Source organism: Mesoplodon densirostris, chromosome 1 (genome assembly GCF_025265405.1).
Source record: "Mesoplodon densirostris isolate mMesDen1 chromosome 1, mMesDen1 primary haplotype, whole genome shotgun sequence".
Lineage (NCBI taxonomy): Eukaryota > Metazoa > Chordata > Mammalia > Artiodactyla > Ziphiidae > Mesoplodon > Mesoplodon densirostris.
Window position 1 is genome coordinate 143,242,819 of NC_082661.1, and position 17,380 is coordinate 143,260,198.

The 17,380-nt window shown below is 38.0% G+C and overlaps 1 protein-coding gene across 4 annotated transcripts in view; it reads right to left on the reverse strand.

The window, feature by feature from the left end:
• Window positions 1-3,705: 3,705 nt before the first annotated feature.
• Window positions 3,706-17,380, reverse strand: part of PAICS (phosphoribosylaminoimidazole carboxylase and phosphoribosylaminoimidazolesuccinocarboxamide synthase) — a 51,977-nt gene continuing 38,302 nt past the window's right edge. For all 4 annotated transcript variants that reach the window (XM_060109215.1, XM_060109196.1, XM_060109204.1 and 1 more), the window contains 6 exons: window positions 15,191-15,370; window positions 14,981-15,094; window positions 14,044-14,127; window positions 12,919-13,099; window positions 11,258-11,416; window positions 3,706-6,298 (listed from right to left, as the gene is read on the reverse strand). In XM_060109215.1, the coding sequence (XP_059965198.1) occupies window positions 6,132-6,298; window positions 11,258-11,416; window positions 12,919-13,099; window positions 14,044-14,127; window positions 14,981-15,094; window positions 15,191-15,370 (885 nt within the window). In that variant the 3' untranslated portion in view covers window positions 3,706-6,131. The remainder of the gene's footprint in view (window positions 6,299-11,257; window positions 11,417-12,918; window positions 13,100-14,043; window positions 14,128-14,980; window positions 15,095-15,190; window positions 15,371-17,380) is intronic.

The window sequence follows — 17,380 nt, forward strand, 5'->3', positions numbered from 1 at the left end:
TAGGGATAATATATAATTGTTATAGGGAAAAACGATACTTCCTCCACCCTGTCATAGTAAGCACTCAAGTAACACACAGATATAGGGGATTTAGAGTTTTTGTAAGACCTTAAATATCAAGATATGCTTGTCCAAACCGAGTACCTACTGAGTATTCTTGATGAGAACGACAGGACATTTTATTGAACGCCAACTCTGCAGGCTCATTTCTGGTCACGATCCTACCAGTTCCTGCCTCTTCCCCCCTCCTCTCTTTCTCAGCAAACTAGCTAATACCTTTTCATCCTTCAGTATTTCTGTATCCTTCTGGTTCCAGGTTAAAAGTTACCTCTTTGACTTTGCAGACTCTGACAGGTTCCCCATTACACTCTCTTATGGAGCTCTCTACTTCTGAGCACTGCTCATCGTTTAAGGCCTCTCTCTCTCCAGATGGACTGTAATTTCCATGAGGCCAAGGACTATATTTGCCTTGCTCACTGCAGCATCCCTAGGATCTAGCACACTCCCTGGCATATAGTTGGTACTCAACTTTTTAACTGAATGAGTTTTTGCTTATTTCTCCCTTAATATGTGAGTTCCTTGTGAGCAGAAACTATGTTCAGCTCATGGCTATATCCTGTGGTGCCTGGCACATTTCATGTCTGGTTAATATGTACAATGCAAAAACAGCACTCATGACCCAGTGAGCTCAGGAGGATATAATCTCTGTGAATTAGTAAAAATCATGAGAAGGGCTGTGGACTTCTACTAGCTGTGGAACTGTCATGTATTTCAAGCTAATTATGCCTGGATTTCAGAGGGTTTAAGGGAGTTCTGGAAGACATTTGGTATACCCAAAATTTTATTAGAATTTTTCTGAGGAAAGATTTTGTAGCTTCCATTGGATTCTCCAAAGGTGTTTATACCAACTCCCCTCTCCCCCTCCAAAAGCTAAGAACCACTGCCTTAGTAGTGCATTTCTCTTTTCAGAACATTGACTTTATGTAGGATTCAGTTTTGATTTCTATATCAGTCTGATCTCATATACTTTGTAGCTTCTAGAAATTTCCTCAGAATTCCTCTGCTGTGGATTCCTGTTTCTCTTTCTTCTGTCATTTTTAATGGGGTTTTGTGGCAAACAATATATAATTGTATGGATTTAATTTGTCCCTTTTGAAACAGGAGTCTTCCAAACCAGAGTGATAAAAAAATAATTTATTTTACGCTGCGTTGGGTCTTTGTTGCTGCGCACGGGCTTTCTCTAGTTGCAGCGAGTGGGGGCTGCTCTTTGTTGCGGTGCGTGGGCTTCTCATTGCGGTGACTTTTCTTGTTGTGGAGCACAGGCTCTAGGCGCATGGGCTCCAGTAGTTGCAGCACGCCAGCTCAGCAGTCGTGGCTCACGGGCTTAGTTGCTCCACGGCGTGTGGGATTTTCCTGGACCAGAGATCGAACCTGGGTCTCCTGCATTGGCAGGCAGATTCTTAAACAGTGCTCCACCAGGGAAGCCCCAGAGTGATGTTTTAAAGCATATACCCGATGTCACTCTTCTATCCTCAGGATAAAGTCCAAACTACAAAGCCTAGCATGTAAGGTCCTTTATGATCTTTTGTTACTGTCTACTCCCCTTGCATGTTATACTCCTCTAATATTTAGTTATGTATGGGTCCATGTTGCCATACCTATGGGAATTTGCACATATATTCATTCCACAAATATTTATTGAGTGCCTTCTAAATGCCAATGTCAGGCATTATATCAATACTAGTCGCTTGGGATACAATTAACAACAAAAAGACAACCTAGTGTACTCATGGAATGTATTTTCTAGTTGGGAGAGAGAGGCAATAAACAAATATATACCATGTTTGGTGGTAATAAATTCTACGAAGAAAAGTAAGGAAAGGCAAGAGGGATTGAGGACAGAGTGCAAGGAGTTACTGAAGCTCAAAGAGAAATGTGCCCAAGGAAATCTTTTCATTCCCATTCTACTGCTATTTTCACTGTACCACAGTGCTGGGTTAACAACCCCACCCCAAGTGTTTGAGGTTGTGAGGAGTTAAATGCAAAAGGCACCATTAGGGCTTCCCTGGTGGCACAGTGGTTGAGAGTCCGCCTGCCGATGCAGGGGACGCAGGTTCGTGCCCCGGTCCGGGAAGATCCCACATGCTGCGGAGCGGCTGGGCCCGTGAGCTATGGCCGCTGAGCCTGCGCGTCCGGAGCCTGTGCTTCAAAACGGGAGAGGCCACAACAGAGAGAGGCCCACGTACCGCAAAAAAAAAAAAAAAAAAAAAGGCACCATTAAAAGTAAGCGTTTCCACTGGGTTTCCAAGGACTGCTGGGCTGAAGATGGCAGGGAGAAATTGTGGATGTTCTATGGCATGGCATGTTTTATTTAAGTCACATTATGCTGACTCTCTGCCCTTTTTTCCTCTTTTTAGAAATTAAATCAGCCTTGGGAATATCAAATTCAAGGTAATTTTTATGGAATCAACTCCACTCATTCTATACAGTCAGCCAAATAGATTTTTACATAATGCATTCATGTGCTAGGATATACTTTACATATATTGACTCATTTAATTCTCATAATCACCTTGAGGTAGGTAGTATTAGTCCCACTTTACACACGAGGAAATTGAGGCACAAAAAATTTAATTAACTTGTTGAAGGTCACATCTTCTCTCAACTGGACTACAGTAGCTTCTTAACTCATCTCCTTGTTTCTCCTCTAATCCACACAACAGCCAGAGAATACTTTAAAACCTGTTGAATACATCATGTCAGCCCCTGCTCAAACTTACCAATAGTTTTTCCTGACACACTTCGGTGTGGTCTGTAGGCCCTAAGTTATCTAGCCTTTGCTTACATCAACATCTCCTTCCACTCTTACCATTGCTCACAGAGCTCCAGCAATATTAGCATGTTTGCAGGTCCTCAAAAAGGCAAAGCTGTTTTACTTTGTTTTTCGTCTGGGAAACTATTTCCCCATATCTTTGCATGGCTTCCTCTTTTACATCATTGCCCTGCTCTCCTTAAAAACCTTCCTTTTACCCCATCACTGTCCTCTCACCTTGGCTGTTCTTCATGTGCACTTATACTTTCCTGAATCTATCTGATTTATCTTTTATGGTTTGTTATCCCCAATAAAATGTAAATTTTGTGAGGGCGAGGGCCTTGTCTCTGTTCAGTGTTGCTTTCCTAGGCCTAGAATAAAATAAGGCAAAACATGTATTTCACACATGGATGAATGAATAAAGCTTCACACAAGAGCTTATCCTTGCCTTTTATTTGGCTGCTTTGTTTAAATTTCAGAAGGCATTAAAGCAATTCTAAGTGTGGCTTTAAGACATAATGTTTAAGTACAGCGTTATTCGGACACAATTTTTCTTCCTCTATTTAACTATAAGCCCACAGAAAGTATAAACACCCAAAGATGGCAAACCAGGTAGGTTTGTGTAAATTACTTTTTATAACAGTTAAAATACTTTCAAACAAGTATTTACTCTAGCACTGATGAACTATACTACTGAGGGTATATGTACTCTATTAAGAAACTAATAATGACCATTAATAAAGGTCAGTCCTATCTACGAGTCTCAATCAGTGTTTGAAATTTTTATGTACTGCATAGAAACAGGTGGAGCTTTTGCTAGGTAGGGATAGAAGAGTTGAAATAGCAGCCAGTGACTATTCAGAGACTAAGTTCAAAGCCCAAGTTCAAAGATGTTAAAATCAAATCTTTTTAATTGTTCTTGTGATCTAACTTTAGAAAACAAAGCAGTACATGATTTTTATAATTCCCCCATTTCTAACAGACAGCTAGGCATTAGCACATCAGAGCATAAGACAATGTAAGGGAAATAAACTGTAGAATTACATTTTCTCCTCTTTGGGAGCTTACAATCCAACAGAGAAAGTACTTGTAGCCACTGTAGCTGGAAGGTTTATCAGGGAAGGTTTCATGGAAAAAGCAAAGATGAAGCTCTAGTAACTAACAAGTAGATTTTAATGACAAATGAGAACATTCTAAGAACTAAAGGTACAGATATGCAACAGTCTGAAAAAGAGGAAAGCAAGTTCCCTTGATGGGTTACAACAGCAATTCTTAACCTACAGACTATGGATAGGCTTCAAGGAACCCAGGAACAAATGGAACCTGTTAGTAAACATACTGTGCAATTTTCTAGGGAGAGGGTCAACAGCATTCTTATTTTCAAAGGAGTCTATGTTGCAAAAGAAATTTATTTAAGAGTTTTTGTTTTAAGTCCTTGGACAATCAACCTCAAAAAGGTTGGGTTAAGAATGAAGACCTAGGGCTTCCCTGGTGGCGTAGTGGTTGAGAGTCCGCCTGCCGATGCAGGGGACACGGGTTGGTGCCCCGGTCCGGGAAGATCCCACATGCCGCGGAGCAGCTGGGCCCGTGAGCCATGGCCGCTGAGCCTGTGCGTCCGGAGCCTGTGCTCCACAACGGGAGAGGCCACAACAGTGAGAGGCCCGCGTACCGCAAAAAAAAAGAAAAAAAAAGAAGACCTATTATCAGGCTAATACAGAATTTGACCCTTGCTTGAGGTTTATGTACAGTGGATGGGTAAACGGTAAATTCAAGACTTAGTGATGAGTTAGAAATGAAAGGTCAGAGAAAAACATCAAGGATAAAATTAAGCTTCTGATTTGGGACAGTGAGTGCAGCCAGATATAGGCTTGGTGGAAGATGAGTTAAGTTTAGAGCATTCAGACAGAAATGGACAGCTGAAAATACAAGTCTACAGACATTCACTATAAAGAATTAAAATTATCCTACCATTATTTGTAAACAATGGACTCAATAGTAGGAAACATCAATACTTAAGGGAAAGAGTAAAATATGAGGAATGATTAAGATTGAGGTTGGGACAACTTGGTGTATAGCCCAAGAAAGGAAGTTAGGTCAATCATACGCCACAGAGATCAGTGATGAGATGCCAGCTTGTTAACAGTTGAGAGGGAAGTGAAAAAGCGTAGACCAGGGTAGGCCAGTGGCAAAAGTTTTAACAAGATTTCATCTGTAGTAGAGATTCTTAACATTTTGGGGGGGACACATCTTTTTGGTAAAAATTGATTGCCCCCTTCTCATAGAAGTGAACATATACATAAAATTTTACATGTAAGCTTAAGGGGTTCATAGACACCTAGATTAAAGTTTAATGATCTATAAAATCCTCAAGGCTGCATAATGTAACACTGATATTTCCAAATATGGTTTATAGACTCATGATGAACTATCATACCTCTCAGTAACAACTTCTCCTTTAGAAGTGCATTTTGCTGGGTATACTACCTAGACTTAATACTAGAAAGAAACTAGTTATGGGTATTAACTGGGAGATTCCAATTTTTGAAAATGAGGGTAGGCTGGGGATTGTTAGTCTGGCTAAAATATGTGTTATCAGAATTAAAAGAATTTTATGACCTACAGAGCCAAGTAAGATTTACTAACTCATTTGCAATGGCAAAGGTGACTCTACTTTTTTTCCATGGGAAATTGCCCTGACCCTTAACAGAGAAGTTCTCAGAAGTCTCTCCATGGTTTCCACAGTGCCCCTTCATCTTGTTTCATGTCTTTCTTACCCCCAGCATCAATCTCAGCTTTTCTTTAAAAAGGCAATATCAAACCCAAACATCATCTCTAGCTATAGCTAGAGATAAATACAACATCATTTTCTGACATACTGACTGCAAATAAAAAACCATGCCCTAGAGTTTTGTAAAGATCATAATGTGAAAGAGGACTATATTGCTCTTAACCACCCTAAGATACAACCATTTTAAGTTTCTAAAACTTACGGACTGAGATGTAGAAATTAGTAACTTTACAACTCTATAATAGGACATTATTATCATTTAAGAAATATATTTAATTATACTGCCTACCTAACTGACCATATGTGGGTAAGAGATTAATTTTAAATGTATAGTAATTTCACTACTTATAAAGAAATACTAATAAATATGGACATTTATTCTACTAATACATGAATCTAGAGAGGCATTTATTCACTTATGAATTTTGTTTTCTCTGATTGATTTAAAATCTTTTCATCTTGCTTTTTTTTTCCTGCAGCTAAAGTAGAAATTTACAGTTTTTCTCCTAAAAAATGCAATGATGTTCTTTCTTATAAATTGCCCTCTCTGATTTTCTTGTCAGCCTGCTTCAAGGAAATCCAGGTGTTCAATACACTTGCTCGCAGTTTGGCCCAAATCAAATGGTTGTTTAATCCAAATATCTGAGCAGCAAACTGAGCTGATCCTTCTGGAGAAAGTATGGTTGAACAGCCAAGACCTATTCATAAAAGAAAAGACAGAAAATTGAGCTGTAAATTAATAATGAAAATACCACTTACCCAACTATTTTATACTCTCAGAAGCCCTGCTAGCCACAGACAATACAGCTACAATATTATCCTTGTCTGAAGTAAGATCTGTGGAAGGAGTTTCCATCTTTACTCTTTAGAGAGATAAAGTGATTATAAGATGATAAGTAATATTTATCAGCCAGGAACAGATATTTTATATACAACTATCACTCTTCTCACTGAATCCACTTGCAAAGAAATTTACTTTTTTCAAAGTTCTTTTCACATACATTATCCCTTTAAATCCCTGGTGAAATGAAATAGAAATAAAACAAGGAATGAGGTAGAATCATCTGTTCTTAGACAAACCTGAGGTATGTTAATTGTTTTGGTAATTTTCTAGTTATTCCTTTTTTTTTTTTTTCTTGCGGTACGCGGGCCTCTCACTGTTGTGGCCTCTCCCGTTGCGGAGCACAGGCTCTGGACGCGCAGGCCCAACAGCCATGGCTCACGGGCCCAGCCGCTCTGTGGCATGTGGGATCTTTCCAGACCGGGGCACGAACCCGTGTCCCCTGCATCGGTAGGCAGACTCTCAACCACTGCGCCACCAGGGAAGCCCTCCTTTTGTTTTTTCACTTGAATTATTCTAACATTTTTAAGCAGTGGAAAAGTCAAATCCATAAAATAACTTTAAGAAATATTATAAATAAATTCAATAGTAATAATATCTAAAAGACAGTAGACTAAGAAAGTAACTTCCTCGGGGGCCACAGGTTTGCTCAGGGAGTTTCTTGAGGTGGTACTATTATGTCTGTGTCATTAGAGTCAAGGACTAAATATAGATTATAGATCCAAAAGCTCCAATTTCCCTAAATACTCTTGGAATTCATCAGGCTCTTTGACTCTCATTTTCCCCAATAAGAACAGGCTAAAGTATAAATCACAAGACTTAATTTGTATTAATAAATCAACTTACACAGCTCTGCTACTTACTACATAACCAACATCAGCCAAATTAATTTTAGTGTTCTTATCTGTAACATGGGAATGATAACTAGTAGCTACCTTATGTGAGGATTCAGTGAGTTAATAAGATAAAGTGCTTGGAGCAGTGCCTGACACATAGTAAATACTCAATGAATGTCAACCATTAGTAGTAGTAGTAGTAAACTAGGTAGAGCATTCCACTCTAGCAACTGAAATACCTGTGCCTACTGCCCATGACTCACTTTCTGATGTCAAGAAAACCTAATTAGCAAAAAATTAAGTTACCTGGTGAGCATGCCATAAGAGCGAGAGGAATGGAGTTTTTAGGATCTTACACAGGCCACTGTGAAAACATTCCTCAAAAGATTCTCCCCAATTCTAATGATCAGAATCTAAAAATATTCTAGGTTCTGTCTCTCCTTGGATATTACTAGGTAAAAACTGCCACACATTTGCTCAAAATTCCCTTTTCTAAGCTCCATGGATAATAATATCTATACTATTCCTCTGGCATAAATTTGGGTATAGTTTCATCTATAGTTATAGATTTTTAACTTGGGAAGTTGATATAATCAGATCAGTCTAGCTAAAGATAGATTAGTCACAAGATGTATGTATCTCTGAAACCTATAAAAACAACAGTAAAGGGAATAAAGAAAATAAACATACACAAAGAGATAACAGCAATAACATTTTGGCAAATGGAGTAGTAACTAACTTAGCAGACCAAGAAAATTTAATCCTAACTAGAAGCAGGGAAAGATGAGAAGCAACCTGACATTACAGAACCCACTCAAAGGTTGAGGAATTGGTGACACCAGATACCTTTTAGGGGAGGAATCAGGTTGAAAATGGGGCTAAAAAGAAGAAGACTGAGTGAAAGTCAAGAAGAAGTAAGGCCATCAGATCCTCCTCCCCACTCTATGTACCTGAACAATGGCCCCTTCTGCACCGTGGCAGAGTTTTAAATTCTTCTGGAGGCAAAACAGACTTTAGTCCAGACTTCTGTGCCAACAGGGCACAGGTGAAGCAAGGAATGCCACAGTGAAAACATGGGATTAAGTTTGCACACGTTAAGAAACTCAGGCAGGAGACTGAGACTGAAAAGGTTCTCTGGGTAATTCTGGCCAACACATGAGAAAAGATCAAAGACACTGATGTGAGGGGTTAATTCAAAGAATGACCCTACAAGATCACTCACAGTGGAGGCCACTTTTGACAAGCCCTACCCACTTGCAGAGCTTCCAATTGGTTTTTTATGACACTTAAAAAAAAAAATTTATATTTATTTATTTGGCCGTACCAGGTCTTAGTTACGGCGCACAGGCTCTTCGTTGCCGTGTGCGGGATCTTCATTGCAGGATGTGGGATCTTTTAGTTGCAGCATGCATGTGGGATCTAGTTCCCTGACCAGGGATGGAACCTGTGCCCCCTGCATTGGGAGTGTGAAGTCTTAGCCACTGGACCACCAGGGAACTCCCTTCAACTGGTTTTTACAGTGCCATTCTTAAGCAAGAGAAAACAGCCAAGGCTTATTAGCAAACAGCTATGGAAAGGAACTAATATGAAAGGAACAATAATAATCTCAGAGAGATAAAGGAGGTTATTGCAAAGATTAAACAAGAAAAGGATGTTTGGGGAGGTGGTAGGGGGAGACCAGAGAACAAAAAAGAGCTGTAAGAAATTCAAAATACCACGTTCAAAATGAAAAGCTCAACAGATGGGTTGAAATGTAAAGTTGAAGAGATCTTCCAGAAAGTATGGCAACAAGAATAAGAAAACAGGGACTTCCCTGGTGGTGCAGTGGGTAAGACTCCATGCTCCCAATGCAGGGACCCCGGGTTTGATTCCCGGTCGGGGAACTAGATCCCACATGCATGCTGCAACTAAGAGTCCACATGTCACAATGAAGATCCTACGTGCCGCAACTATGAAGTCCGCATGCCACAACTAAGACCCAGCACAGCCAAAAATAAAATAAATATTAAAAAAAGAAAGAATAAGAAAATAAAATAGAAATCAAGGCAGTGAAAAGTAACTCCAAAAATGAAAGAGAAAAGAAAACAGAGGCGGAAGGAAATTATTAAGTAATTCAAGAAAATTTCCCAGGACTAAAGAATCAAAGTTCCAGATTAAAAGAGCCCACTACAAGCTCAGGATGAAAACACTCACCAAGACGCATCTTCGTGAAATTTAAGAATAATGGATTGATAAAAGATCCAAGAAGTTTCCAGAAAGAAACAAAATTCATAAATGACCTAGAACCAAAATGGTGGAAGGGCCCTGGAGTTCTCAATAACTCTGGAAGCTAGAAGACAGCAGAGTAATGACCTCAAAATTCTGACAGGGCTTCCCTGGTAGCACAGTGGTTAAGAATCCACCTGCCAATGCAGGGAACACAGGTTTGAGCCCTGGTCCGGGAAGATCCCACATGCCACGGAGCAACTAAGCTCATGCACCACAACTACTGAGCGTGCGCTCTAAAGCCTGCGAGCCACAACTACTGAGCCTGCCCACCACAACTACTGAAGCCCGCATGCCTAGAGCCTGAGCTCTGCAACAAGAGAAGCCACCGCAATGAGAAGCCCGCACACTGCAACAAAGAGTAGTCCCTGCTCACTGCAACTAGAGAAAGCCCGCAAGCAGCAACAAAGACCCAATGCAGCCAAAAATAAATTAAATAAATAAATTAAAAAAAGAAAAAATTCTGACAGAAAATAGTTTTCAACCTTGAATTCTATTCCTAAATTATCAAATCAGACTGAGCTGCAATAAAAACGTTTTAGGTATACAAGGTCTCAAAAAGTTTATCTTCTGTACCCTTTCCTCAGGAAGTTCACTAGAATGCTCTCCAACAAAAAGTAAACCAAGAAGGTAAAGATATGGGACCTAGGAAACAGGAGATCTGAGATTAGAGAAAGGCAAAAATGAATGTCCAGGATGCTGTAGAGAGAGATCCTAAGACGAGCAGTGCAGCAGGCCTAGAGAGAAGCCAGTCCATATGGGAACATGTCAGAGGGCACCCTTACTTAACACATATCAAGAGCGGATTTACACTTACACGACTGTGAGAAAAATATGAGGTTTATTAAGTGATAAGCAAATCGACTCTTACTGAAACAGTATTGACACTTAGGCCTTATAGATCAGATCATTATCTTGGACCATGATGAGCACACAACAATACTGTTATTTTATGAGATCCTGCTCAGCCAGCCAACTGATGAAACTTCCTTGGTTTTAATTATTCTAATCCCTAATTTTTAAATATTTTATTTCCTCTACAGAAGTAACAATCACATTTACAAAAAACAAAACAAAACAAACAACAAAATACCATGAATGATGTATTCTTGGGTGGGGAAAAAAACCAAAACCAAAACCAAATCTGAACTTGATCTAATTACAGATTTTACCACCACTTTACAGAAAATAGGGGATGGAAGAGCATGTTAAACAACACCCAGGAATGTAATCAGCTAAGTCCAGAATGCAGAAAATTCTATAGGAGAAATGAAAGAGGAAAAAAAAAAGGAAGATTAAAAAAGACTTAAGAGATATATCAACTAAATGCAATATAAGGGCTATGTTGGATCTTAATTTGAATAAACAAACTGTAAAAACAAATGAGACAACTGGAAAAATGAACACTAATTGGAAATTAGATTTTAAGAAATTACCATTAATTTTTCTTAGGTGTGAATATGGTATCATAATTATGATTTAAAAACTAGAGTCTTTATCATTTAGAAAGACATACATAAATATTGAAGTATAAAATGCCATAATCTCTCAGATCTGCTTTAAATAATCCAGCAGGAGAGGGCTATAGATGCAACAAGATGTTAATTCCTGAAGCTGGGTAACGGGTATGTGAGATTTCATTATGTTATTCTCTCTACTACAGTGCATATTTGAAACTTTTTAGTAAACGTTTTTTAAAAATTCAATTATCTTACCACTGGGTAATCGAAGAGAAGACCACACATCCTGAGCTCCCCAGTCTGGAGTGAGGGGAGGACAGCTGATAACTGGATATGCTGTGTTACCAGACATCACTGGTCCTAAACCATTGCTTCTGCCTGCCACTGCCACAAATACAGTAGGAATGCCATCCCCTAGGCAAATTACAAGTTTAAAATTAGGCTAAGCACTCAAGAGATTTAAAGATAGGTTTAAAAAAAAAAAAAAGGGCCCATGTGTAGTAACTCCTTGAGTTCTTTAACAGTAGTCTCCAGAAAAAGCACTATACTGACACTATTATTAAATATATATTCAAAATATAAGGTTCACTCTGCCACTTACTGTATATCAAGTAATGAAGTAGCAAGAAGTTTGGCCATCTTTGAGATCTGTAGTATAAAGGAGGTATAACACCAGGGTGTGAGTGAGGGAATGGTTCAAAGGCCCCTTCCACTATTGCTGCTTTGGCTCGCTGAAGCAAAGGATGACACCACCTGAAGCGGCATCTGTCCTGGTGTCTTTCAACCAACAGGGTATGGGAGACACAATTAATAGAGACTAGAGGTTTAGTGACACTTTTTTTTTTTTAATTTTTCAATTTTATCTTATTTATTTTTTTATACAGCAGGTCCTTATTAGTCATCAATTTGATACCCATCAGTGTATACGTGTCAATCCCAATTGCCCAATTCATCACACACCCCCCACCCCCCACGGCTTTCCCCCCTTGGTGGCCATACGTTTGTTCTCTACATCTGTGTCTCAATTTCTGCCCTGCAAACCGGTTCATCTGTACCATTTTTCTAGGTTCCACATATATGCGTTTAGTGACACTTCTTGAAATAAGAGTTGAGGAACTGAATTCAATAATATAGTACCCAAATATTTAAGACCCTTCAATATATTTTTAAACATACCTCATAAATATTTTATTCTTTCATAAATTCATAAGTTATTCCTTTGTTTCCTACAACAGTGATTCCTAACTTAGAATCCAAAATTTTACATTTGCATTTTTCTGGAGGAAGAGATCTGGCTTTTATTAGCTTATCAAAGAGGTCTGAGACATTCCCACCCACCCCCTAAAAAAGAAAACCCTCCAAAATTCAGTAACTATGCTCCTATAGCAACTACCTTCAGAAGGAATACTCAACCAATATTTTTTCCAGTTGAGAAACATTGCAATCTACAGGGCTCCATATTTTAGATGCTATCCCATCAAGACATTTCTTTTATATACTAAATTCTGAAATTATTCCTTAATTTCATGTTTGAATGCCTCCCAGGAAATGCCTCCTTAAAGATACTTGAGAGGATCTGCTGCTTCAACCCTAGGCCCTCCTTCTGTAATTGACATGGGGCCTATCTTCTGTTGGAGCATATTAGAAATGATGCTTGAGGGGATTAGGTAAAGACTAACGCTAGTCTTCATTTTCCTCCCATGCTTGCATTTTCAGTTCTTTCTCCCTGGTCCATTCTTTTATAAGCTCCTAGAGCACCTTAAAACTTTTGGAGATAAACATCATGAAAGCCTAGAATATCACATTTTTTCCCTTGGAATGTGGTGAAACTATTTTCCAGCATTATTAGTCTAAACATAAAATTTGGGGCAAAATCAGGAGAACTTCCTGAAACGCTCTAGTTATTCTACATTTACCTTCATACTCAGCTTTAATCCTCAGAGTTTCATCTGGTCCTTTATGGGCAGATGTTACCCTAAGTTCACAGGGAATTCCAAAATTTCCACAAGCCTTCTTAATTTTTTCACAGTGACTAAGATCAGAGGTTGAGCCCATCAGTACTATAACCCTGCACTGACTTTCTGGTTTCAGAAGCAGCTGGAAAAGAAAAACATGAATATGCAAAAGAAGGCAAAGACAAAAATGAATAAATATAGGAATGAGTACTGTAAGAATAGTCAGTTTACAGAGCTATAGTTTATAGTAAAATTACAACCTGCCACAATATTTCCTTTAATAGACCAAATTTAAGACAGACAAGCAGAACAAAATGATAGATTTATTTTTCAAAATAACCTCTCTATACAAAGGAAAGTGGTCTTCATAACTAAGACCTAATGAGTAAGATTTTTTAATCAGATAAATTGTTTACTATTGTAATAAAAAGCAAGGATAAATACTCAAACCTTTTAATTAATATTCAGGAAGCTACAATATAAAATATGTCATTGAAGATTTTTAGTACATTCTGTTCAATAGGGGTTTTAAGGTATAATTTGCCATAATAGAAGTCATATTATAAATCTTTTTAAGTTAGTTGCTTGGAATTCAAAATGCATGTTCCTATGGAAATGATGTTCTAAAAAGTAGTTACTACCCTTGGATAACCATAAAACCCATTCAATTTCCATGGAATTATACTAATAATAATACCATAAATTTTAGAGTGACATTTTAATGTCACATGGAGTTCCAATTCTAAACTCTTGCTAGTGGAACTCTGAGTAGCAGTGGAGAGGTGGGTAGGACATGTAAGGCTTCTCCTATAGGGGGCAAGGAGGAAAGGATTCCAGATTTCCCCAACAGGATTTGGGAGATGAGGACTGGCCAGTTTCATAGCAGGGAGTTCCAGTAAGCCAGTGAGGATAGTTCAGCTGGTACATTTTTTAAAGGTGCTCCTTTCTTTAAAGTCACTGGAAAAAAGAAAAGTACTGCACCCTCTCATTTTTTTCTTTTTCTTTTTGAAGCAAGATTTTCTTGGAGAAAAACATACAATAAAAAAAAAACATAAAATCAATACTGATTTATTACAAAAGGTTTACCTCTACTCTTTCTGCAACCCACTCAAAATTTTTCTTTACCATCTGCAGCCCTTCAGGAGTTACTTCCTTGAGGTCACGATACGACTAGAAAATAAGATAGAAAGTTTAGAATACAACTACTAGATGTGCATGAACTCCCCCTACTCCCTCCTCCAAAAAACACCCAGCAACTAGCTCTAGTAAGCAGAGATGACTGATGTGAGCCACCATTATAGAGACTCACTACCTCTCACCCAATTCCCAGACCTAAGTCAATTCAAAGAGCCAGAGTTTTCTGATAGAAAAGAAGACTGGGTAAAGTATTCCATTAGTAATATTCTTCCTATCTGAAATTATTTGGTTTCTGAGTTTTGGGTACAGATTATGAAGAGTTTGCATAGCAAAGGATATATCTGAGTCAACAAATTCAATTCCTGAATTAGACTAGAGAAAGTTCAGATAGTGATGTATACTTATATTTTCATTTGAGTTACTACACCAGCAACTACAATTAGCTGCCCTGACAATTCTTATGTATTAAGTATAGAGAGGGTCTTGCCCTAATTTTGTTTTTCATAGGAAAGAGCAGATATGGAGCCTGATAAGATCTGCAAGACCCGAGATCCAGATCTGCCACTTACTCTTGTAACTGTGAAGATATCTATCATCTTAGAGCCTTAGTTTTCAATTAGCCAAACAAGGATAATACTTCCTCTGCATGAGTCTATTAAAATAATAAATGAGAAATCTGCTTCATAAATGTAAAGTATCACTCCTATCTTTTTTCCATGATATATGAAACAAGAGATATTTATCTTTAAAAATAAATAGCAATCAACAACTCAGGTTCATATCATAAGTAACAATAACTGACTTTTCTTTTCCTCCCATCTTCCTTTTCTCCTCTATCCCAGCCTGATCTCGCAAAAGATTAAAGAAAACCTGAAGCATTACCTACCTGTTTGTCTTTTTGTTGGCTTCGATCTCCTGATGGCCAGAGTCTCCAGGAATCATTATCAATAACATCAGCAAGAACAATTTCTTTGGTGGTTACATCAACACCAAATTCAATCTAGAAATAGCATATCACCAAAGAGTTTTTCAAAATTACTACTAAAGACATTTCTCGGTTATAACCTTTACTTTCAAAACTCCATTTCATTTGTACCTTCATATCAACCAGTGTACAGTTCTGGGGCAACCAGGATTTCTCCAGTATTTCAAAAATAGCCTGTGTAGCATGACTCATGATATCCACTTCAGTTTGGCCTATAACAAGTCCAGCAAAGCAAAAATTTGCAGCAATTAGCTGTTCCTCAGACCACTGTGGATCATTATTAGCATCATCCTGAGAAAAAAGTATAGAAGTACAATTAAATACAAAAATTTTGAACTTTTCAGATAAACTAAAGTCCTTTTTCCCTTGAGCACGATAAATTCCTCAGAAATATTCATTTTCTCTAAAGATTTAATGTTTGTTTAAAATACCCTTTAATTCACAGCAATCATTTTAAACTCTTCTATTTTCAATAGCTACTTTAAAATTCAAAATTTTGGGGTAACTTATTCTATGTCATAAAGTATTTGTAAAGAATTTGCTTTCCATATATAAATAATTTAAATACAAGTTTCTGATTTTTATCTTTCCTTAATCAGAGGCAACAGAGATGGTAAGAAGGCCAAAACACATTTTAGTCCACCAAAATTTTTCCAGAATGCAACTTTCATAATCCCCTGACCTTACTTTTGACAAGAATTCATACAAGACTATAAGTTCTCAGGGACATTACTTGATAATTCAAGAGACTTCGTGCAAAGTAAAGAGATGCGTGAAAAAAAAAATACTTTCATTTTATTCTAAGTAGTGTCCCAACTGAACATGAAATTTTTCTTTTATGGATTCTTGATTTGTATAATTATAAAACAATGCTTTAAGCTGTGCAGTTCACTGAATAAAAGTGCAACAGCAGGGAATTCCCTGGTGGTCCAGTGGTTAGGACTCTGTGCTTTTCTGCCGAAGGCCTGGGTTCAACCCCTGGTTGGAGAACTAAGATCCCACAAGTTGCACAGCGCAGCCAATAAACAAACAAACAAACAAACAAACAAATAAATAAAATAAAAAGCAACAATAACATCGCTTCTGAAATAGAAGAAATATACTTAACAGCGTAAACAAAGATGAAAAGAAAAAAGCAGTTTCAATAAAGAAAACCAATAAAAATTCATGACTGTTGATTCCTACATCCTTTATTTTATGTTTCTGCTTATAAGAAACATTGAGAGTAACAGTTTTTCTGTATTAGAATATAAAAAGATCCCTTGGGAGTTCCTTGGTGCATATTGGTTAGGATTCCAGGCTTTCACTACTGTGGCCTGGGTCCAAATCCCTGGTCGGGGAACTGAGATCCTACAAGCCACATAGTGTGGCCAAAAAAAAAATAAAAAAGGCCCCCTTATTAGCCTTTACTTCAAACTTTTCAATAATAGATTTAAAAATTTACTACATTGTTACTTTTCTTCCTAATAACTGCTAATTGTACTTTTTATTTACTTATTTTTTAACATCTTTATTGGAGTGTAATTGCTTTACACTGTTGTGTTAATTTCTGCTGTATAACAAAGTGAACCAGCTATATGTATACATATATCCCCATATCCCTTCCCTCTTGCGTCTCCCTCCCACCTCCCTATCCCACCCCTCTAGGTGGTCACAAAGCACCAAGCTGATCTCCCTATACTATAAGGCAGCTTCCCACTAGCTATCTATTTTACATTCGGTAGTGTATATATGTCAATGCCACTCTCTCACTTCGACCCAGCTTACCCTTCCCCGTCCCCGTGTCCTCAAGTCCAATCTCTACCTCTGTGTCTTTTTTCCTGTCCTGCCCCTAGGTTCTTCAGAACTTTTTTTTTTTTAAGATTCCACATATGTGTAAGCATACAGTGTTTGTTCTTCTCTTTCTGACTTACTTGACTCTGTATGACAGACTCTAGGTCCAACCAACTCGCTACAACTAACTCAATTTCGTTTTTTATGGCTGAGTAGTATTCCACTGTATATATGTGCCACATCTTCTTTATCCATTCATCTGTTGCTGCACACCTAGATTGCTTCCATTTCCTGGATATTGTAAATAGCGCTACAGTGAATATTGTCATACATGTCCCTTTTTGAATTATGGTTTCCTCAGGGTATATGCCCAGTAGTGGGATTGCTGGGTCATATGGTAGTTCTATTTTTAGTTTTTTAAGGAACCTCCATACTGTTCTCCATAGTGGCTGTATCAATTTACATTCCCACCAACACTGCAAGAGGATTCCCTTTTCTCCACACCCTCACCAGCATTTATTGTTTCTA